Source organism: Pseudoliparis swirei, chromosome 18, assembly GCF_029220125.1.
Source record: "Pseudoliparis swirei isolate HS2019 ecotype Mariana Trench chromosome 18, NWPU_hadal_v1, whole genome shotgun sequence".
NCBI lineage: Eukaryota > Metazoa > Chordata > Actinopteri > Perciformes > Liparidae > Pseudoliparis > Pseudoliparis swirei.
In genome coordinates this window covers 25,475,213-25,498,944 of record NC_079405.1, presented here as the reverse complement: position 1 = coordinate 25,498,944, position 23,732 = coordinate 25,475,213, and the positions used below count along the sequence as shown (strand labels likewise).

The 23,732-nt window shown below is 46.9% G+C and overlaps 2 protein-coding genes across 2 annotated transcripts; both read left to right on the top strand.

The window, feature by feature from the left end:
* The first annotated feature begins 1,811 nt into the window (after positions 1–1,811).
* On the top strand, positions 1,812–10,092 carry mbd1b (methyl-CpG binding domain protein 1b). Its single transcript, XM_056438182.1, has 16 exons — positions 1,812–2,188; positions 2,607–2,747; positions 3,232–3,373; positions 3,474–3,745; positions 3,875–3,957; positions 4,064–4,107; positions 4,448–4,588; positions 4,703–4,783; positions 5,140–5,160; positions 5,265–5,378; positions 6,069–6,230; positions 6,336–6,485; positions 6,646–6,726; positions 6,810–6,893; positions 8,533–8,673; positions 8,933–10,092. Exons 1-16 carry the CDS (start codon positions 1,851–1,853, stop codon positions 9,404–9,406), a joined length of 2,469 nt encoding a protein of 822 aa, XP_056294157.1. The 5' UTR covers positions 1,812–1,850; the 3' UTR covers positions 9,407–10,092.
* Positions 10,093–10,772: 680 nt separating this feature from the next.
* On the top strand, positions 10,773–23,516 carry ccdc120b (coiled-coil domain containing 120b). Its single transcript, XM_056438019.1, has 12 exons — positions 10,773–11,098; positions 13,423–13,660; positions 16,737–16,836; positions 17,634–17,764; positions 18,091–18,192; positions 18,290–18,410; positions 18,562–18,621; positions 18,834–18,987; positions 19,296–19,397; positions 19,698–20,735; positions 21,265–21,432; positions 21,465–23,516. The coding sequence occupies exons 3-11, from the start codon at positions 16,788–16,790 to the stop codon at positions 21,359–21,361; spliced, it is 1,854 nt and encodes a 617-aa protein (XP_056293994.1). The 5' UTR covers positions 10,773–11,098; positions 13,423–13,660; positions 16,737–16,787; the 3' UTR covers positions 21,362–21,432; positions 21,465–23,516.
* The last annotated feature ends 216 nt before the right edge of the window (positions 23,517–23,732 follow it).

The following is a 23,732-nucleotide window of genomic DNA, read 5'->3' as shown; positions in this document are numbered from 1 at the left end:
TTCGACAGCAAGCTATTATTAGTCATATAAGTCATTTTGTTACAGAAAAACGTAACTTTTTTAATTTACCACTGCCTTCAAATGCCTCTCTGGAGCGCGCGCACACACCTCTTTTGAATGACCCGTGAACGCAGCGCACCTAAATGACAAACGAAGCGTGCTGTTAAAGAGTATGAAAACGGGATGAGAGAGAAATCCCTCCCGCTCGCCTGTTTATTGTGCAGGTCTTACTTTCCTGTGCAGTCTGCTTTTCCCATGGCCCAAACAGAATATTAACGAGTGACGTTTCAAACGAGTAGGCAATAACACATCGAAATAAAAATGTCTCATTCAATATTATTTAATGGCAATACTAGCCCAAATTACTCGCTGATATATCTAGCTAACTCATACCGTCGCTAAAAAAAGGCCTGTAAGCTGTTGTTCACGGTGTTTAGTATTTTAACTAATGTTGGATAATAGAAGTTTTCGTCACATACTTCTTAGGCCACTTAGCGTTAAAAACAAACGAATGGACAAACTGTACTTGTTTATGTAAAGTACAACCTAGTTGTTACACGTCTGCAGCGCTGTCTGATGTTGACAGTCCTCGCCCGAGGTCGAAGCGGGCCGCCGGGCCGATTACTATCTTTGGTGTCGAGTTCTTCTTTGGCTTCACAACCGTTTCCGCTAGTGGCAGTTACATGGGAGCCAGCTAGCTAGCTACGTTAGCGCTGCCTCGGAAAGTAGTGTCTGTGACCAGTGTGCCAAGCATCTGGTCGATATTACCCCCAAAGGTTTGTGTGGCCTTCTTAATCTAAACTGGTTGCGATATACGGCGCTACACTCAAAGGAACCGTGTCAGCATATTGACGCAGGAGCCACGGAGGGACGTTATAGCTAACGGCGGCTAACGTTGACACTACTTTGCGCTAACGTTACTCCCGCTTTCAGCTTCATTGTTTTTGCTTTAAGCGACTGGCGTTACGCGGCGTGTCGCTAGACTACGCGCCGAGAAACAATCACCAATGTCAGAGAACCAGAGCCCGACAGTAACGGCACTTTGAGCATCCGCGGCTAGCTTGTGTGGCTGCTTAGTATTTCCTCACGTTACAACCCATCGCTGGAGTCAGCTCACGTTTCTTTAAGTGTGAAAACCCTGTTTTGTGAACTGACTGAACATGACGGTCGGTGTTTACTAAATAGGAGGCACGACTGTCACCACGTCCATTCAGCCGGTACACGCGTTAAGTCGTTGTCGAGCACACAGCAGACGTCTGAGTAGCGCGCGCGTATTTACGTTACCTCAGTGACATAACGACCTCCTTTTTGGTTTTCAAGGGAATTATTTTAAAAACAATTCTTGAGAGTTATAAATGTGATTAAAAACGTATTTATATGGAAGATGTATGTGGTAGTATATATAAATATATATATATTTTTCTTTTTTCTTTTCTTTATTTTATAGAAATATTCTGATTTATTTTGATTTCAATTTAGGATAGGAATTTATAAGCATTTTTTGCTTCTACCTATACCTTTTCAGTCTTTCTCTTTTGTATATTATATCGAATACTATTGTATTGTATTTGATTTGATTGACTGAATAAAATACACAAACAAACAAACCTGTATAGCATGTTTTCAACTTTATATTCGTCGACTTCTCTTGCCCCCCTCTCTCCCCAGGTGCTGCCATGACCAACTGAGGGGCTGTCACCAATCCGGACTGCTCAGTCGGGGGGGAGTGGGCTGCGTCCACGGACAGTCTGGAAAACACACAACTTTCTTTTTTTCCCAATGGGACGCAACGTCCACTGCAGAGGGCGTCTTCATTGTCTGCGGGGAAACAACCGGGAACGGGTGCTACAATGAACGAAGGGCCGCTGAAGACCCCGGTCCCCGGCGGAGCGCCCGTGGAGCAAGGCGCGGGGGGGCAAAGCACACAGAAGATAAGCGGGAAAGCAGAATGGACCTCTGAACCGACACCCGCACTGGAGCCGCGGGCGGCCTCGAACAGCGTCGCCGCACAGGAGCTCCCCGGCTCAGAGGACGCGGATGAGGCGGCTAAGGCCGCCGGCTTCGAGCCTCCCGTCGACTGGTTCGAGCCCCTTGAGGATGATGATAATGACGAAGAAAGCCTGGCAGGAGAAAGTGAAAGGAGTGAGAGCCTAGCGGGCAGCGAGAAGCTCTTCAAAAAGATTTATAAGTAGGTTGCCCTCGTCTTGTCCTGTTGTCTGGTAGCACACATCATTAACTCTGGATTTGATTCCGCTTGCCTGGCCAAGTGCAAGCATCATTTCCTCTTCTCACCTGCCAGTGGTGCTGATGCTGGACTCATTTTCTGACAGAGGTTTTGATGAAATGGAATGATGTTTCACTGGCATGGAGGTTGGAGTTTATAGCTGCTTGGTTAGAAATAGAGTATAATCATATGTAATCGTATACACGGGTAAATAGTGGTGTTTACAGTTGAATCAGCTGGTCAACTCAAACCGTGAAGCAACTTGGCCTCAATCTATGGGAACAACATACATCACATAACGTGTTTTCCTCTTTTTTTTTTTCCCCATGTGGTGTAAAGATTTCTGGCGTGTGTAATTCCCGTCTCTTGGTTTTATGTTCAGGTTTCCAATGCCCCGCCGCAAGCGATCACATCCCGATGAAGGGTGGGACGAGTGGTCAATACTCGGAGAGGGCTGGAAACGCAAAGAAGTCGTCCGGCGCTCCGGCTCTAGCATCGGACAGAAGGATGTGTATTACCTGAGGTAAATATTGCAGGCTAGAAATGTAAATAATCTTAATGTACAGTTGTATACAAAACAATCTTATCGTCTATATTTACTTTGTGGTAAAACATGTTGACGTTTGAGTGGTGCTATGAATGCAAGTGGGAGCATCTCTCTGCCCTAATTTTAGAGTCAAAATTGAGCCAGAACACATTTGCTGACATAAGCATTTTTAAATGTGAGAATTTGATGTCCTTTCTCTTTTTAAATGGTTGTAGTTTGAATATCTTTGTTTTTTTCCAACTGGTTGGACACAATTATCAATTTCAACAGGGTCACCTTTTGGCTCTTGGAACCTTTTGATTGGCGGTTAACATTTTGTAGAATTAACTATTGACAAATCAATGAATAATTCCAATAATTGTTCGTTGTAGCCCTAATCACATTTTCAAAAGGGGTGTCTCACTTTTTCGTGGTTGTCATCCAGCTCCTTTGAAGTTGTAATTGATGTATTTATTCACAGTCCGCGTGGCGAGCGAGTGAGAAGCCGAGTGGAGCTGATCTCTTTGATGGAGGGACAGCTGGACTTGTCCACCTTTGAATACAAGTCAGGAAAGTTCTACAATGGCGAAGCACCACCCGTAAGAATTCGACACAGAACAAAGGTAAAGGCCTTTAAAAAAACAAAAAGACTCATAACACTGTGTCTGTTTGTGTGTTTGTGTTTATTTAACGGTTACTTTCCCCCCCTTTCTTACCCGTTAGAGAAAAGTCCGTGAGCGTTCTTCCTCCGAGTCCAGCTGGATGGAGCGAGGAGACGGGGCGGACACTCCAGACTCCCACCACACGTCCACCCCCAGTCTGGGGCCCAAAAACCTCCAGACGAGTCTCTCCTTGAACAGCGCAGTAGGAACGCTGAATAAAGACTCACGCGACGAGGATCCACCAGCTGGAGAAACAAATAAACTTCCCCTTCCCTCATCGTCCCGACCGCTCCCCTCCATAAATGGAGAAGTCGGGTCAGAGGACGGCACACTGTTAGTCCCTTTTTACTTGATTTCACATACTCAGCATTTTAACTGCAGATTATCAGGACACTTACAAATCCAAATGGTTTGCTTTGTGTCGAGTTGCATTATGAATAATGTTATCATGCTTCCCTGCAGGATCTGTGCCAGATGTGGAATTTCCTTTACAGGCACGTGGTACGACAAACAGCGGAAGAAGCCCTGCTGTCCCAACTGTTGGGGTAAGTCGGGTCATTCGTGTCGTCATGCTAAAGGAAACTTCTGCGTCAAAACAATAACTTGAGTTCGGGGCACTCGTCTAATTTCGTTTATTTCTGTTCATTCCAGCAGCCTCAAAGTCTAAAGAACATCCGATGGTTCGTTTCAGAAAGGTACAGCGTTGCCGATCTACAAGTTGTGTGAATGAACGGCAGCATTTCACCCTTTTTAACGACCCAAAAATATTAAGCGTGGGGAAATTAAGATGGTCTCGACACCTTGTTTAAACCATGGATTTCAGAATTCACACGTTATTTATTATGTGAGTGAGTTGCGTTGTGTAAACTGACTGAATGTGTTATAACATTGGGGAATGTGAGACAATCTATATTATCTTGTTGTTTCCAGCATTAGAATACTGATGAAAATGTTGGGGGGGGGGGGGGAAGAGGTGAATATTATTGAATCAAGAAATCTCTCCTTTTTTCCTTTTTCTTATCATGTCAACTCCAGTGGATTCCTTGTGGACAGTGCTTGGGATGCAACAACACAATAAACTGTGGGCTGTGTGCCAACTGCAAGCATGGAATGCAGAGCCCGGAATCTAGGAAACGCTTATGTCGGAAACGCAAATGTATATGTCCCATTCGCAAGGTAAGCTGCCGGGTACATACCGGCTATTGTTTATTTGGATTCTCGTTGTTTGTTATGTTACTTTTGCATTCATGGCCTTTTTAAAAAATGTTCTTCATCTGTATCTTCCCCCAGGGTCCTGGAAGTGCCGCCTTCCTGCCGCAAAAGCCTTACAATGACATTCCTGACATGTATGAGGACAGCCTGAGTTTTCAGGTAATACTCCACTAATATGTACATGTACAAGAGATCAGATCAAAGACCTCCATGTGCTGGGCTCGCAAGCCAATGCGTTCTTGTTGAACTCTGCATGTACACCACCGGTGTTTTAATTTGCTGTACAGCCATTTAAAACTATTTTTTAGATAAGTTTTAAGGGTTGATCTTTAAAATAAATAAGAAATAATCCGTTTTCTATGTTTTACAGTAAGGGTCCCACTTGTTTCAGTTACTCCAAATTTTCCACAATGTAAAGTTGTAATAAAAGTGTAGTTATGCACAGTTCTGCCTTTGACACTGAATAATTCATTGGATTCATTGAAGTACTCACAACATCCATTTTTATTTTACAGAGTGAATTTGCAGACTCGCAGGTACGTTTTTGTAATAAAAGACCAACATCCATCTCTAATCATAAAACTCAATGTTATTGCAACATATTTTCCCCTTTTAACTGATCATGTTTTAACTGGCACAGCACCCGAGTCTCAAAAGCAGCGACACGGAGAACTTCTCGGTCAACGTGGACGTGGATGTTGACGACGACGACGACGACGACGACGACGACATGTCGACCGACGACGACGATGACGTGAGTTCTTTTAAAACCCGCTTTCCCAAAAATAAAGTCGTGATTGCTTAAACTAAACCTGTCACATCATGCTTTGCTGTCTATTTTGTATTCTCTGTATAGTCAAAATGTTGTTCAAATATACTGTTCAGTTTGGAACAATAACCCATATTGAACATTCACAGCAATGGGGAGACAGAATTTCTCCCAGTTTAGGTTTTAAGTTTTTTTGACAGGTGTTAAAGATGAATCATAAGTTTCATGAGAGGGAGCCAGTAGTACACTCCACAATGTAGCGCAAAGTTGTCATATTAAATCCAGAAAACGGGCGAAACAAAACACAAAAGAATGCATGCTTCCATCCTCTGATTTAAAGAGTGCCCGTCAAAAGCATTAAATGATGAAAAACCATGTGATGAAGGTTAAAGCTTCCTCATTGGTCCACACAGATCTGATTACACCTGCGTGTTTATTGATTAAGGCGGTTTCCAGTGCACAACTTTTCCACCTCAACCGAGCATCCTAACTTTTTTGCAATTTAATATTGACTTTTTTCCCCAATTTTCTGGTGTTTTATTTTTGTAACATGCAAACTGAAAATGGGCATTACAAACAGGTGTATGGAAAACACATGTTGGTGTCTCGTAACCAACGCAAATTGCACAGTGTGTTGCGATTTGATCATTTGGGTTCGCCTTCTTTATTATTCAGTGGCATAAGAAGCGGAAGCGACGGGCCTGTGGAGAATGTAAAGCCTGTCTCTGCAGGAAAGACTGCGGCACTTGTGATTTCTGTGGAGACAAACCCAAGTTTGGAGGCAGCAACAAGAAGAGGCAGAAGTGTCGACTACGCCAGTGTCAGAGACAGGCAATGGTAGGGCTTTATTCCGTTTGAGCAAATGTGTTTGTTCCTCTCGTCGTCAGGATGTAACTGTAACCGTGTTTTGGTTTTTAAATATCGCTGCAAACATTTTGGCAGAGACACTTGCTGCCTTCCCAAAAGAGACACAGTGACCACGGGCCAGATGGCCAATTTCTGCCGGGCCGGCCTCGACCTCACTACAAGTCCAGCCGGAAGTACGCCTTGGACTTCACCGACAATGAAGACGACGACTGTAACATAAAACCGGTGAGTTCTCCATGACTTTGGTGATTTTTGATTTGATTTTTGATTTTTCTTTTCGTGGTGGTTTTTTAACATAGTTGCATTCGCCTGCCGCTAAAACCCTCAATGTTAAAGAATTATAATTTCTCATTATTGTTAATCCCTTATTTTTCCACTGCTTTAGATAAACTGGACCACTGCGTCGGCCAGCGGTAGCACATATTTATATGGACTGGATGTTAAGAACCAACCGCCTTCTACGCAGGTTTAAAAATGGATTATTATATGTTTGTGCTGATGTCACGCTCATCTCACCACGGTAACGGTCAACTTTTTGTCTTTCCGCAGTTGGATTCGATGGATCTCCAACTGCCTAATGGGCTTCCTGACGGGGTTCCCCACATCAGCGGCAACCACAACAACTCTAAACTGGTTTGTTTACATTCTGACCTCCTTTTTTTTGTTTGGCTAATTATGCACATATTTCCCCCTATTAAGCCAAAAACGTGTTGACATTTTGCGATTGGTATTAGTGCGTCTATGTCTGTTTTTAAGTACCGGAGCGTTTTGCTTGGGATGTATATAATGTCACTTTATGATTTTTAATTGCTCTATTGCACCTAACCGATCATGTGAGTCACCACAGCTTCCTGTTTACACTTTCCTTCGCGAATGCTTTGGCACCTCGTCCCATTTCCTTGTGTTTCTGTTGTCAAGCTGTTTTTTGTCCTGTGGCCCAGTGGGATGAATCCAGGCCTGCTTCCAACCCTGTTTGGCCAGGTTTTTTCATTTATTTTTTTACCAGTCCATGGTGATTAGCAATCTGTACCTCTGCGTTCCATTTCGAGGTTGGATCTTTTAGCAACAGTGTGCTTATGTGTATGGATGTCTGTCGTCTGTCCTCCCCCCTGTCCTCTGCCCTCTTTGTGGGTCTGCAATGTGAAGGCACATGTGTTCATTTGGTGGGACATTGTTTTGCCTTCATTGCACAGGTTGACACCATAGACATTAGATACGGACAGTAGGCGCGAAGAGAGGAAGAGGAGGGTGCTTGACGGAAGAAAAAACTGGGGATGTCGCTATTCTGTGCATTCCAGGCACCGGGCCACCCCCGAAAGGGAAATTAATCTTATAAAGGATGCATGTCACTGACAAGCGGGTTGTTCCTTCTCCTGGTCACCCATCTCTTCTTTATCACATGTTTTGTCACTCAATTAGATGAAAATATCGGATCCTTCGTGACTCATTATCACTGCAGTAGCATTGGGTGTTTTTGGCCCTTACATCTCTAAACAAGGAGCCAACAAAGTAGTCAGAGAAAAATAAACTGTATCCTACACTGTCTTAACAGTATCGGCATGTTTCATTTCGTGGTGCTTGCCACCTCACCGGCGCCACTGCCTTCCGCAAACTGCAGTGTTTGTTGTGAGGTACAGTGTCTTCTGGCAAAGACTGGATTAAGCTTCATATTTTCATATAATCCTGGTTTTAGTGCAAATATTGATGGCGCGCATATATTCAGATTTAAGTATTTGTCTCACGTACACTGCCGATGAGGCAGAGGGATAAAGATGATTCATTAGGTGATTTTTAAATTCAGCCCAAAATATTTTTTTGCCAGGGATTCAACCTTCCTCAGGCGGATCGGACCCCAACTTGCCTGCCGCCCAGTAGAAAGCAATCCTCTGGATCCGTCTCATTTTTACTACAGGAACATGTTTCAGATCAGTGTTGCACTTCTGCTTCCTCCATAGCTGCTGAGATGACCAGCTGTAAAATACACACATGTACAAACTTCTGCCAATACACTCATTGAACTTTAGTGATGCTCAAAGTTTTCAGTTATTCTTTTTTTCCTTTTCTTGAAACTCTTTTGTCATGGCAAATTTGAATGTTGTAGTTTCTGATGCTGTTGCATTGACTAAGAGGTTTCTGAAATATTTGAATGTCTGTGTGAGCCAATACAAAACAATATAAATGTGTTAGATATCTGCACTTTAATTCCACTCTATGTTTTTAATTGCACATGAATTACTGTAGTTAATTCATAATTGCCCCCCCCCCCCCCAAGGATGGTCAAAAGCATGCCGAAGAAATGGCGGAGGATGACGACAGCGACGAAGATGACGAAGACTACGAAGAGGAGGAGGAGGAGGAAGAAGAAGAAGATGATGATGATGATGAAGAAGAAGAGGAGGAGGAGTTGCCCATGGTAATTGTCCTGCTTAAACTTTTATTTATATATATTATATATTACATTTTAATATAATATTTATATAATATATTAATATATATATATATTATATATTACATTTTAATTTAATATATAAACTATTTATATATATATATATATATTACATTTTAATATAATATATTATCATACATAATATTTATATCTAGAATATTAACATTAATAAATATAAATAATTTATATCTATCCACATAATAATGCCCTCTGTTGCTCTCTGCAGATCACACAGATCTTCAGTCTGGCTGAAAACCCGCCTGTCGGTGGTGCGGACATAGAAAACCAGCTTATGACTCTGCTCCAGTCTTTGCGCTCCTCTGCAATGCCCATCTTGTGGTATGCCATCATGGTGGAGGGCCCGCAGCTGCAGCTCATCCAGTGCTCCAAACAGTCCAGCCTGAGCGACGCCATCGTGCTGATCGACCCGGGCTTCTGCTACCAGGTCACCGTCCAAAAGCAGCCGCTGCTGCCCACCCACCCGCTGTACGACCGGTACCCGGCGCGCCTCACCTCCGTGACGGAAGTGGTCGGTTTGCTTTTGGGCCTGGAGGATTACGTCGTGTGCCAGGGACTGCCGCCCAAAGAGCCGTTGTCCGATACAAACCTCATCATACTGGAGCGAGCGTCGACGTGCGATTTCTTGGTGAACAAGAAGGTGAGCGTCTGTCCCAACTGCAGAGCGCTGCGAGGACTTTAACCCTCAGCGGAGGCAGAAGACGATCTGTAAACGCAGCGGAGACCACCGATTCTCTGGTGCAACGTCGTGCTTTATATATATATATATATACAGATATAGATAGGACATTTTACTGATTTACCTCCAGACTGTAATAGTATGATGTGATCATTTTGAGGGATCACCAAAACATTCCAGGAGCCGGGACGTTGTAACCCAGCTGGGGTCGGACGTCCACTGGTGTGTTGTAGGTCTTCTCTCTTCATGACTGTTGTGTCAAGATTTTGGGCATTGTCACGGACGGAGCTGAAATCCTTCAGCTCTCCGTGTGGTAAGTGTGCTGTTGGTTGATTCGCACTCTTGAGGAATCGGTGACCTTATTACACCTTTTTGAATAGTCGTTTGACCCCAAATTCTGTCCCTCAGCCCCAAAAATGAAGCTGAGATTTCTTGCAATGAACCCTCATCAACATTGGACACCGTGTCAACAGTGTTGTCATGTGTACCATACGTCTTTTGGACTAAATAAGTTAAGTGTTCATCTTGTACTGCTTTTTTCTTTCTTTGTTTCAATAGTAAATTATATTGTGAACGCTACATCATTTGCAGTTGTTTTCTTTGTTTCCTTCATGTTCGCTGGATTTTTCTGTTTTATAAAATGAATCTAATACTGCTCTGTAAAATAATTAAAATAATTAAAACAAATACTCCTCCCAAAGAGAGATATTCTTTCCACATTCAACATAATTTATTGGGCTAATGCAGATGCATTTGCACTCAATAAGACAGCGGATGGTTTTGGATTGGCAGATTCAACATCTGGAATATGATAAAACTTAACAATACTGAGATAAAAGTGCTATCTTTTGTAGAATTTGTTTTCCAAAATGATATCCTTAATTTAAACCCGTAGTGTGTACGTGTATATAGGATGTGTTTCTCAAATATAGGCATTTCAATTTATATATTTATATCAGTGCACAATGTGAATAATTTAAAAATAAAAAGATATCCACATTTATTTCATATTAAGACGTTTTATCATAAATATAGACATTTAAATAATCCAAATATGTATACATGTATATTACTATTCTTTAATATATATTTCTATATTAATATATATATAAACTCTTAAGGAGAAGGAATTCTCCAGCACGACACACAATTTCAGTTATTCTGTTATTTATTCCCCCTTTTTTTATTTACTATTCGCCGTCATTGTGCGCGTGCCAAAGCAACACATGGTGAACAACATGTGTATGACGGGCTTAAGTGACGCGCGCACTGAAGGCAAGTTCCATCTGGGAGGGGCGTCGGAGCCGCTGTGACAGTGTGGAGACCGCGGCGGTGTAACAAGAGGGTGGTGTGTCATCCGGCGCAGAAGGGAAACCTTTCTTCTCTGAAAAGCAGGTCTGCTGAGATGCGCAGGGCTCCGAGACGGCGGAGGTCGCGAGGCTGCTGGTGAATTACAATTGGGACACGAAGCCACTATGAGCGACGGGCTTCCCCCCCTCCACCCGCCACCCACCCCCCTGCGCGTGCATCACAAAGTAGCGCACGTTTAATTAATTGAAGCTCTCTCTTCGAGGTGGTGGTGGGGGGGCGCGCGTGGGGGTTTGTCCCGTGGTCGCATGCAGGAATGATTTTTCTGTGCTTGGTTTCGCTACAGAGGACCATGGAGACCTCCGAAGGCATCGGTCATGCTCTCTGGTAAGATATTTGGGGGGTGCTCCAAGATGTCCTTCTCATCCCGTCTGGGTGTGTTTGTGAACAGCCCAGATTCTCTGTCAAGAGAAAGAAGCATGGCCTACATTACGGAGGTTATACGCCGTGGTTTTCCGTGGTTCTGTTGTTATAATATCATTCGGTCGCGCGCGCGTGTCTCGCGCCGTGAACGCAGCGCCGTGTTCTGGGCGTCGTGTCGGTCGGCGACACACCTGTGATGTGTTCATTAATTAGCACGGTGCGCGTGTGTGTGTTTTTTATTAGCAGCCGTCCGCAACCGACTATGCAGATGCAGGATGGCTGCAGCCTCAGAGAGCCTGGCTCTAATGGGATATGTGGGGTGGGGGGGTAACAACACATGCTGTGCACGCTCTCCACGCTGTGCTTCAACAACACGCCTGTAAATGTGATGAAATCCAATATGTGCGGCGTCCAGGCGGCAGCGCGCGCGCTATTATGTTCCGGGGAAGAACATCGCGTCTGTCCGTTGGAAGGGCAATGCGCGTGAATTCAAATGGACCAGCTCTCTGTGTCATGCTGGGGTGGTGGGGGTAGGGACACACGCACACACGCACACACACACACACAACTTATCCCTGTTACTGCGTTGTTGCTGGTCTCATCGATTCCACTGTGCTCAGTTTTGAATCCGGCCCGTTCCCATGTGCAGCAGCCATAAGCCCTATTATTAACAGATTCCTGAACATGTGTGTGTGTCTGTGGGGGGGTCAGTTGGTGCCTTCAGGGCAGTTAGCCCGTCCCTCGTGTACCTGGGAATCTCTCTCTCTCTCTGTTTTCTCTCCTTTTGTCTCTCTCTCTCTCTGTTTTCTCTCCTTTTATCTTTCTCCATCTCTCTCTCTCTCTGTCTGTGAACTTTGCTGCCAAGTATTTTCGAGGCTGCTGATGGCTCTTATTTTGGCGGTTCTTGTTTACTTGCCAGCCGTAGAATGCAATGTGCCCTCTCTATTTGCTGTTGTGGCACTCTTCTTTATTTAAATTTGTTTTACTGGCCCATAAAGGTAGTTTACAGGTATACATAAAATGTCACCACTGCATTAATCCTGGCAACTAGGAACCGTGTCAACCAGCTGAGTGTCTCGCTAAGGGACACGTGGACAATGGGAGTCGTGTGGATAAACTACCGACCCTGGGGTTCAGGGACAACTGTCTCGACCCAATGTGATAAACCACAGCCACCGCCTGTGGTTTATCACATTTATATTAAGTGTCACTATACAGTCAAACACCATGGACTTTGCCCCATTTTGGCGCAATCGTTTTGCCAATCTGTGACACCAAGGTGACACTGATCCCTTTAACAGGCCCTGAAGACACAGCCTGACTGAGTATTTAGTTCAGTAGCACATTGACTGGCAGGCCAATTTAGTGGCGTGTGTGTGTGGAAAGGTCTCACACTTGCCACCCGCTGATCTGGATCCCGCACCTCTCTGCAAACCCTTTTACTTGCACATTTGCATATAGGTTTAAAATGACAATATGCTTTTGGCCTCGTCCACAGCGCCTTGGTGCTTAGTGCGTGAGCTCAGTGGAGCAAATCTTAGACTCTATCAAATGGTGGATAACACTCGAGCAGTTGTGCTCTCATTTAGTGGATAAGAGAGAAGAAGACATGTGGGTGACTCCCCCCCCTATCCGAAAGAAAAAGCACCAACGCATCAGATCAGGCTGGTGCAGATGTTCGTGCACGTGGCTGAACATCACAAGAAGACTTGAACTTCCTCCAAAACCAAACCAAGTGGATCTCAGCCACAGTGGATCATAACAATCAACAACATAGGAACACGTACAGAAATCCCTCCAGGTGTTGCAGCACAAAGGGAAACATGCATACGAATAATCCCCTCGGACGTTAGCTCCGCATTCCTTTCTTTATTACTCCCCCCCCCCCCACACACACACACACACACACACACTATCACCACCACCTCAGTTTAGCAGAATCCAGGTGGATAGCAATCGCCAGGATTGCTTTGATTCAGCCGCGGTGGCCGTGTCTAACGTGCAAAGTTGAGCGTCAAGGCCACGGAGGCTGAGACGGGGGAGTCACGTGATTGGTTGGACGACACTGAGCTGTCCCTATAAATCAGTATTATGTGGATACAGAGAGCATATTAGTGGGGGTTGTGTGTGTGGGGGAGGGGGGGGGGGTAGGAGATGGGGGTGACCTGACCTCCCATAAGCCCTCTGCAGCTCTTTGCTCGGGATGGTCAGGTGGAGGTACTTTAGTAAATCCTTGGCAAGGAATCGGTTGCATGTGTCTGACCGACACCGATCTCTCTCTCACGCAGAAACCCGGATCCGACTCCTGTGTACGGGTGTAACCGCCGCTCTGGTTACCATGTGTACCAACAAGCAGCTGTGTCAACACCAACAGGGAACGCCTCGCCTGTCTGAGGCGACATCTCCGCTCCTCTTCTGTCCCCCTTTCCTTTTTTGTTTCATTGCCCCGTCGAACGAGACCGGCGCAACACTCTGCGCCTCCCGTCTGCGGGGCGCCTCTCTCCCGTGAAGACTTTGTGCCGTACTGTAAGCGATGAACACATCTGTGATGGAAACGCTGTTCACGACGGCAGCCGCTTCCCGGCACTCCCGGGCCAGATAAAAAGCTGACGGCGGAGAGAGAGAGTGAATCTCTTAGAGAGCCGGGAGGCGTCGTGTTTGTCCAGGGATGAGAAAACTGGTTATTAAGCTGTTGCCTGTAGGAATTTAGCTCGGCCTCGTAGGGATCTAATACGGATGACTCGTGAGCCGACGGGGGAGAGAGCGGTGCGGTGCAGTTTGGAGGGTTTTGGGCCTACCTTACAGGCCTCGGTGTTGAGCCCCCGTCCGGACTCGCATATTAAACCCCCCTCGCTGATTTGCATTTGTGTGACGCGCGCTGCGCTGCACTGGGGGGGGCTCATGTTTTAATCAACGTAGCTCCCACAGTGTTATCTCCACCACCACCATCACCCCCTGAGCCTGTCCCTACACCCCCTATCTCTCTCTCTCTCACACACTCCATGTGTTTTGACGATCTCGCCATGCGTCCGTATCTCCCCGTGACTCCGGCTATCTGATCCCTCGTTGTCCCGCCGTACCTCCCGCAGGCTCCTCTCTGGAATGTGATGCCCCCGCCTCGTGTTGTTGTTGCGGGCCTCACCTGGCCGTACCTCTCTGGGCACATCCGTACGCCAGATGTCTCGCGCAGTAAGCGCTTCGACTTGGACCCGGTGAGAGCCCCCGGTCCCCTCCAGGTGCGCCATTCGTTTTTCGCGGTTACGGGGCGACCTGTCGCAGCGGGTCGTCCGTCCGCGTCGCAAAGCCAAACTCGATCATCGCGGTAAGCTCCGGATGCTTTGATGTTTGCTTGGAGATAAGCACTCACTCTGTTGTAAGTCTTTTGTTTAGCTCTTTGCAGAGACCTCATCAGAAGGATCTAAGAGCTGCCGGTTACAGTGCAGTGAGACGGAGGTGCAGCAGGATGCGTAACCTCTGAGAACAATAGACTACAACGGGCCGAGTGTCGATGTTTTGCATGTCGTCGGTCGACGGCAGACCCACGAGGACGGAAGGTGCAGAAGTTGGGATTTGTTAAATGTGTGAAAAGTGAGTGTGTGTGTTGAAGCCTTTAAATATGTGTTGTCCTGTCGAGAAGTAGGCGGAGCCGACGAATGAGCAAACAGACTTATTTACCTGCTCACGTTTGCCAACATTAAAGGGAAAATAGACGGTACTTGAATATCCCTTTTCTAGTCTTCCGACTACTCAAAGCGCTTCAACACGTCGTCGTTCACCCCGTCATACAACATTCACACACCTTGTATTTGGTGTCTTGCCCAAGGGCACATCGTCATGGACTGGCGAGGATCCGGGGAATCGGACCGCCGATCCTCCTCTGATTGAGGCCACGGTCGGCTATTAGCTACCGGTCATAGCTGCGTGTTGTGGAGAACATAAATTACTGTATTATTGCACAGGAGTGGCGGCAAAAGCGATGACGCAGGTCAAACCCAGGGCCCTGAACACAACACATTTTACTGAGCGGGAAAGGATCGCGCCTGCTGGGCGAAGCCGTTGTTCTTCAGGCGGCCTTTTGTCTCCGGCGACCATGCCGATGAGGGCCAACCGCGTCCCTCCGGCCCCCTCTCGGCGTCTTCTGGTCTCGGCGGACCCACCGCTCAGCCCAGTCGGGCGACGCGGAGCGGCCATGACTCCGGTGCCTCGGGGTCCTTCTCAGTATACTAGATTGACTTCAAATTGGGTGATCTCCGGCGTCGCTTTAGTGTAACAGGATTCATGTGTCGAGCTTTGTGTGTGTGTGTGTGTGTGTGTTTGCGATCGTAACTGCCATTTGTTTGTGTGAAAGGCCCCTACTTGTCTGTCGGGTGGGGCAAACAGCAGTCACTGGTTCAGTTCCCGGGACGGTGGGGACCGACGCAAACAAGCGTTTCAAGTATGCCTTCAACACAAAAGAGAGCCTCGCTCTTCATGTTGCTTCTGGTCGAGGAAAACAAAAACGCGACGTCTGACCGACCCCCAATAAACAAACCACAATAAAGAGCCGGAGACCGCCGCTCGGGACTCACCGACGGACAAATGTTCCCTTTTGTAAAAGACGTGCACGTTGGCAGAACGCACCGCTTTGCTCCGGCCCTCCGACGCCCCGCGTCTCGATTTGAGGGCTGAATGGAGTCGTTTTATGTTTTATGATTTACTCGACCGGCGTGGCGCGTGTTTATGGCCGCGTTGAGCGAGGGAGGCTTTTGGCAAAAAATGCGCTCGCTATTTTTGGATGTCGAGTTTCTCTCGGGCCTCGGGGGAAGAGGCTTTGTTCGTAAAGATCCTGCATTAGGATCACGTGAACCGCTGCTCGCTTTACGACTGCCGCATTTCTCGCCTGAGGTTTTTCTCTTTTACTTATTCCACGTCGGGCAACATCCGATATGTAAGAGCGACACAACAGAGTGACCACAAATCCATGCAAAGTGAGTTTGGTGTAATCTTTGATATTTATGACAGCAGGAAAGAGGAAACTCTGCTGAACGTCGCATTTTACTCCTCCTGGCTTTGCTTCTGGCTCTCTACCAGCGCTAGAGCTGTTGAGCTATGGAGACATAAAACACGGAGGGCTTTAGGTTTCTGCTCATACATTATTCATGTTACTGATTCTCATTCCCTTGTCTTTGCAAATTAATTGGTCTCTAATTGTCTCCGAGTGCTAATATTAGAGTATTTCTCACTTCCAGAATGCCTTCAGGTGCAAGTTAAGTCATCTTCAGACTGTTATTAATCTCTTGATGATCTATAAATGTTATGTGCAAAATCAGTTTTTTATTAATCTCTGATTCTGCATGTGTGTTTTGCAGAAAGATCTAAATAGTGTCCCACTATTCTTGACTAGAAGGATCATTCACTATTCACTGTTACCTGCACTGAGGGGCGGTAGCTCCCCCCGATGGTACCTGGTGGGATCGGCTCGAGCAGACACCCAGACAGGCGTACTGCCCACCTGCTAGAAATGCAACCATTGACCGAAGACCTGCAGAAAACACGTGGCTGCAAACCCGAACGCGTTTTGTCGATGCCTTCTGCTGAGTCTCCGTTGCTTCTTCTCCCGCAGGTGAGGGCGTGGCTGGGAGCGAGAGTTGTAAAGTCTCCACAGTTCCATCGCATGGAGGTCAAAGGACATCTGATCACATCCATGGGTTTGGGGGCTCCTGGTGAGTACGAACGACTCCTCGCAGTGTCGAGCCGGACACTCTCTGTCTGGACAAGCCCGGAATGGCCTCTGTGTTACTCTCCTCCCCCCTTTCTCACATCTGAAGAGAAGGAAAACAAAGTGTTTTTTTCTCAAGGTAGCCAGCTGAGAAAACAGCTGTGTGTGAAGGCCTTTTGTTTCACTGCTGCCGCCCACAGCTGTCGGGTAATCTTATCGGAGCGCTGAGGGACTGTGAGAAAGGAGCAACTTTTAGCAAAAGCAATCATTGTGAAAACCGTAGAAACCCCAAAACGCTGCGTTTCTGATTACGAGTGTTTGAAAGGGTGGAACGTCTTTGTTGGAACTTATCTGCATTCAGGTGATTGCACCCAACATGTCCAGACGGCTTTCGTTAATTGAAGTCTGTCATTTTTCTATATTGTTATTATTAATATTGTCAGCAAATCCCACGAAAAGACAAAAAACAACAATGTGTTGGTCCGTCTCTTCACCGTCTGTCTCCCCAAATCATCTGGTTCCACTTCCTACTGAAGAAAACGGAGCAGGACACTTTCCTTTGGACAAGGCAACGGGGATCATGTGACTCAGTGCGAACGCCGTGACTCATTGTTGAGTTTTTAATAGTTTTGGGACAACAACAATGGGCGCCCCATGACCCAGAGGAAATGGGTGTATCAGGCTTTGGATGCACGTTGTGGGTTCGCTTTTTTTCCCCGTGGGTATTGTGGACTCTAAATAATATAGAGTGTTGCCAGCCTGAAACTTTAATTAACTCCCCCTAAAAATGTGCTGTGTAAGATGTTCAAGGCTGCCAGGACGGCAAGCTGCAGGCGGAGAGGGTTGCGGCTCTGCAAGAGAGGAAGCAGGCCCTGGAGGCGCTCCTCAACTCCAGAGTGGGAGAGCTCAAACACGTCTGTTTGCAGGAAGCCGTGAGTGCAGCTCTCCCTTCACTTAACATACGTGCACGGCATCCACAAGTGTTGAGACGACTGCAGCGCGTTACCTCGTTTAATTACCGAGACTGCAGCATATTGCAGGTTGATCTGAAAATGTAACCTCTCGATTAAAAAACAAAAAAGTGTTTCATATTAATTAATATTTGCCTATTTCAGTGCAGTCGACTGTTTTAAGGGGTGGGTTTTTATGGAGCCTTAATCTGTAAAGTGGTGTCATTTTATGGTCCACTTTTAAGACCTCGCAGGCCAGTGAGAGGAGGGATTTTAGTTAGCGGGGGTCTAATGAATGTCCTCTGCAGGAGCTGACTGGGAAGTTGCCACATGCTTTCCCCCTGGAGACGGGGGAGAAACCCCCACCGGTGCAGTGCAGGGCTGGCCTGCCGCCCAACGCCAAGGCGGAGGTAAGTCAACACCTTGAATATCAATTGTGTTTACGCGGCGGCCGGACCGCCGCGTGCGCCGTGTGTCTTTAACGCGCCCGTCTGTCCCCGGCTGAAGGATGAGGCGGCCCAAAGGAAGCAGATGAAAGCCATCTTCACCGGGGCCCTGTACCGACACTCGGAGGCGGACCGAAATATCCCAAATAGCAAGAGGACGGTTCACCGGGGGTGTCACACAGGTAGGATCTCACGCACATGTCTGGGACAAGTGAATTCAAAACAAAGACACATGGTCAGTCACATTTTAAGCTCTGGAAAACAATAAAATCTCAGCTTTTGGATTCGCGTGAAGCGAACAGAGTTCACTCTGAACGGGTTGTTGTCTTCCAGAGGACACCGTCATGTCGGAGAGTACAAGCTCCATGTCAGATTCCACATCCCACGACAACGGTGAGTCACCAGAGTTCAGACTGCACGTATTCACAACGAGCTCAGCTGGATTCTCAGCTCCCCATTCAAAGTACATCACTCGCGCTCAGCGGGCGGGAGACTCGTGTGCGCTTCTGGATAAACGCGCCATCACATTTCTGTTGTAGAACCCCGGAATAGCACACTCGGCTCGTCGTGACTTGTACTTTTTCTTTTCCTCGCCCTCACAACAGAGTCGTCTCCCAGCGTGGCGGCTGACCAGCGCTCTCTGTCTCAGCCGCGGCTCACAGTGGGCAGCCCCGACCACAGGATCAGCCGGAAGCTGTCGCCGGTGGAGATCTACTACGAGATGAGGACGCGCCGCAACTCCGTCACGAGCTCCGTCAGGTACATGGAAGTGGCCCACGCGCTGCGTCCTGTGGATATAATCACATTACATTATTACATTGTTGCATCACGTCATTTAGCTGACACTGTTATCCAAAGCGACTTACAATCATGTTACGTTCACACACCGCAGAGACGGCTTCAGGGAGCAACTCTGGGTTAAGTGTCTTGCTCAAGGACGCATCGATTAGGGCGGGGATTGAACCGCCGACCCCCCCTGACTGAAAGACGGACCTGCCGACCAAAGTCGCCCATAATCCCGATTTGTTTTTCGTTAACGTCCGTATGTCTTGCGTTGCTTCTCGCAGCCCGGCTCACTCTCTGCCAAGAAGTGCGTCCAACATTGAAGGCCGAAGCGTTCCGGCTACTCCTCTGTTGGGCCGCACCGCTCCCATCAGCGTTCACGTCAGGTAATCTGTGATTACCCCCCCTGCTGGGATAACTGTGCGTTTCAGAAATGGCTTAATGACTCGAGTTAAATGCAGACACAGAGTCGGGGGTCGTAACGACGATTAGTGTCGTGTTCAGCTACCAGCCGGCGGCTCTAGCTCACCGTCTTTAAGCAGACAAATTGTGTTCCCATCTTAAGTGATTTTCTGTGAAATGCAATGACATGGTTTCTGACAAAAAAAATCTCTTTGTCTTTATCCACGGTTGCTCCAAGTCCTGATGGAAGCTTGTTTTTGTGCACGTCTTGCCTTTTTTTTTAGGCCGGACGTGTCGGGCGGCAACGGGTTGAAGCAGTGGTCCGGCAGCTCGGACGTGCCCTACATCATCCCGCTGGCCCCGGAGGGCTCTTCCTCTGACCGCCGCGGCTGCCCGTACAGCTCGCGGGCGCGGCGCAGCAACAGCTCCGAGGCCCTGCTGGATAGGTCGAGCCTCCCGGACGACCCCGCTCCCAGAAACGGGATGCCCCCGAGGGGAGGGCCCTACAAGAGCTCCGAGACACTGACCGATGGCAAGCTGCGCCACATTCACCTGGGCAGCCCCGAGAGGCACGCCGACGGCTCCGTGGACCAGGCCAAGATGCGTCTGTCCATGGGCGACCGCGGCGCCGGCGGAGGCTACAACGAGATGCTGATGGACTATATCTGGGGCAAGCAGCAGAGGATGCCGGTGCAGCAGCCCCTGTACCAGTCCACGGGCAGGATCTGGCAGGACGGGTCCTCCCCTCGCTCCTCTACGGCGGCGGCGCCTCCCCACGCCAACGGCTTCTCCCATTCCCAGGTGAACCTCCCCAGCGCCGCGCCTCCTTACAGCCCCATGGTCCTCCGAGGGTCCCAAGCGGAGCTGCGCAGGGTCAAAGTCACCAGGACCAAATCGTGCGGACCCTTCATCCCGCTGCAGCAGCATCCCCAGGATGCCATCCTGCTGTCGGCGTACGACTCTCCCCTCCCTGACTCCGGCACCGCCACGTCCTCCATCCCCAACCTGCACCCCTACCAGACCGAGCTGTCGGGCCCCTCCTTCAGCCGCAGACCCCCGCAGTTCTCTCTGCCGACCCCGGAAGACTCGACGCGGAGCTTGCATAAAGCCCTGGCTCTGGAGGGGCTGAGGGACTGGTACCTGAGGAACGCCCTCGGCTACCCCCCCGCTGCCCCGAAGGGCCACGAGGCAGGCGTCTCGCGCCTCTCGCACCCCCACCCGCTGGTGCACCAGGCCCAGTCTGTTCAAGGGGAACCGGCCAACCTCCAAAGGTCTCAGATACCCCAGTCGGCCAGCTTCCACGGTCACCCGCTGCATGGCAGGTCAGTGTTTAGTTCCTCCTCTCATTGCTTCGTCTCCTCCACAGCCTATTGGTTAGTTTATCATTCACGGTTCCACAGCAGAAGAACGATGTACTGTCACTTTAAGGGACGTGATGTTAAAATACATTTTAGAAGACAAATACCAACATGCATATTTGCAAATAGACTCCCTCACAGTGTCTCCACTAACTCTGAGCAGAGGATGGTGCTATTATTCTCGCTCTATTCCCGGCCAATCCATCGATCATCCCGTGACCTTTACAACCGCGCTTGTGTTTGTTTTGTTTGCGTTTTGTTTTTTGCCTGGTCGGCATTATGCGCGCTGCCGTCTGCCTCGCGCCGGCGTCTCATCTCCTCATCACGTCCTTGAATTGCCTGAGAGACGGCAGCCACGTGAAGCTTACACAGACGGAACGTGAACTCTCATTAATGGGCGTCTTTAATTACGACAATTTAGTTTTTATATCGCGAAAAATGTATTCTTCTTGTTCCCGGAGCGCTGTATTGATTTGTCTCGCCTCCCCGACAGGTCGATGGAGTTCTCTCTCTATCAGGAGACTCCTCATCCAGAGGTGCAGGAGGCGACCCCGAAGGAACCCAGTGCAGACCCAGGCACCCTGGTCTGAAGCAGCAGAACACACACACACACACACACACACACACTACCCTGTAGCCTCACAGACACACACACACACACACACACACTACCCTGTAGCCTCACAGACACACGTGGATACAATGTGACCTCAATAGCAAAAGCAAAACACGGCAACCTCAGCGGAAAGAGACAAACTGTAGCTGCACAGTGTGAAAAGGCCTTGGCAAGCTCCCCGAGTTGTAACCGATCCCACCAGTACATGAACTTTAAACCCAGTACTGGCACTGGAGGTGACTCACCCGATGATAACACTACGGTCACGCTGTACTTAGTATATGAAACTTCTGGTCCAACGCGAGCAGTAAACTCCTCCCCCGATAACCCCGAAAAGACTCCCGAGATATACTTTTTTACAGAATATATACAGCTCCTAAATTACTATTTTGTATCTTCTGAGATATAAAGAACAACTATATGAAAGAGGTAATTGCTTGTTGATCTCGTGATACACACAGATGTTATATGAGCTCCCGTCATTTGAAACGTATTAATTACATGCCAGTGGAATGTGTGTTTGTAAACTATAGCAAGAGTCCGTCGTCATCTGCCTTTGATTTCACAGACATTTGTATATTTTTTTTCTTGCTATCCAAACTAAAGCTGGGTTAGAAGAAACCTTTTAAAAGTGCTTTCTAATAACGTGAAGCGCTAGCGTTGAGCCGTGGTGAGCTTAGTCCAATCGGGAAAAAAACCTGAAAGTAGTTCCCGATGTCACTGAATTAGGTTATTTGGAATGATGTCATATATGTCGTGTTTTTTTTCCGTCGATTTTTTTATGTCGCTTTTTCTCCGTGCTGACCTTGAAAGAACAATTCGACCCAACCCGAGGGCTGCTGGGAAACCTCCGACATGTGTGACGATGATGTGGTCGTCAAATCCAATCCTTCTTTTCCCACATTTAGTCGTGGAGGATTTGAGTGTCGTACGGAGCACTTTACGAACATCTTAAGCCTTAATTCTCTATGACAGACAGGGTTTTTAATTGGGGGAAGTAAATAAAATGAGTAAGTTTTGTCGACATCTACTGGCAGTCTATGTGAGAGCGAGTCTGTACATAGAGGTGTGCTCATGAGGTTCTCGTTTTATTCCCGTACTAACCACCACATGACACGTATTTAATCAAAAAATTAACCTCCTCCCACTGTCCAGGTGAGCACTATTTAATTAGTTGTGAAAAGTGAGGTCGGCGGTGTGTGAACAGCATCTGGGCCGCTGCGGTTTTCGAATGTCGGCGTGAGCAGGTCTCATGCTGGTGGATATTTTGTGTGTATTTGTAATGATTTTAAATGCGTTTCATGTGCTTGGTTTTGTGAAAAAGAAAGAAACTTTTTTAGTAGTTAATGCGTCATAGAATATTTCTAAGTAATCAGTCTTAATAGTGTCGTAAAACATCAGAAAAAGGTCCGGATAATCCATTAAACCCTCGAGGAAACGGAAAGTAAATGTCTCCTAGGCTAGACGGATCATTTTACAGTCATTTATTGTACTTTTGGCCAGCCGAGGACTCATTTGAATGTAATTGTTTATCATGCGTGATGTTGTTTTCTACTATACCAACTGTAGCCCGCGGTGGAATGTGACCCTGCTGTGTGATGGGTTCACATCCTCTCAGCATCCAGCTTCATAGAGCTTCTTCCTTCTGGTGAAAACCGGAAATCAAAGACCAAACTGCTGTGCACTGGGGGTCCTAAATGTATTTTTCATAAAATGTACTCCGTAAGTTGAAAATGAATGGTATAAATTTGTGATCTGAAAAGCAAATTTATTCAAACTATATTATATTTATGAACCTATAACATTTTGTAGCCATCTACTGTAGCTCTCATCTACTGTAGCTCTTTTCTCATCAGTGGGAATCGGTAATGTGTGTTAGATCCACTTCATTCAGCAGTGTGACGTGTTAATATTTGATTCTTCTTTCTTTGAAAAGATATTTAAATACAGCTGTTTTCTCTTTGCCTCCTCTCTTCATACTCTTCATGAAATATGACTAAATAGGCCCATCCTATACTGTATGTATGAGAAATAAAGTGTCATGTTGAAATTAATAAAGAATGTGTCGGGCATGTTTATATACTGTAACACATCAGTAAGAGCGGAATTAAATAAAAAGAAGAAACAAATATGTATATTGATTATTTTTAAATTAAAATGTATATAGATTTGTTTATATAGAGATTTTATTTTATATATAAAAAGAAGAAAAATATATGTATATATATGAGATTTTTTTCTTTTCTTCTATATATAGATTTTTTTTTCATGTAAGTAATTTGCTGACCATTTTCAAATGCTACACTCCACTTAATTTATATATATTTATATCTATATATAAGAAT

Coding starts and splice junctions, on each gene's coding strand:
- ccdc120b (XM_056438019.1), top strand. CDS start 16,788: ATGGAGGTCAAAGGACATCTGATCACATCCATGGGTTTGGGGGCTCCT. Junction 18,622..18,833: donor TTCCACATCCCACGACAACG/GTGAGTCACCAG, acceptor CCCTCACAACAG/AGTCGTCTCCCAGCGTGGCG. Junction 19,398..19,697: donor CCCATCAGCGTTCACGTCAG/GTAATCTGTGAT, acceptor CTTTTTTTTTAG/GCCGGACGTGTCGGGCGGCA.
- mbd1b (XM_056438182.1), top strand. CDS start 1,851: ATGAACGAAGGGCCGCTGAAGACCCCGGTCCCCGGCGGAGCGCCCGTG. Junction 2,748..3,231: donor AAGGATGTGTATTACCTGAG/GTAAATATTGCA, acceptor ATTTATTCACAG/TCCGCGTGGCGAGCGAGTGA. Junction 5,161..5,264: donor GTGAATTTGCAGACTCGCAG/GTACGTTTTTGT, acceptor TAACTGGCACAG/CACCCGAGTCTCAAAAGCAG.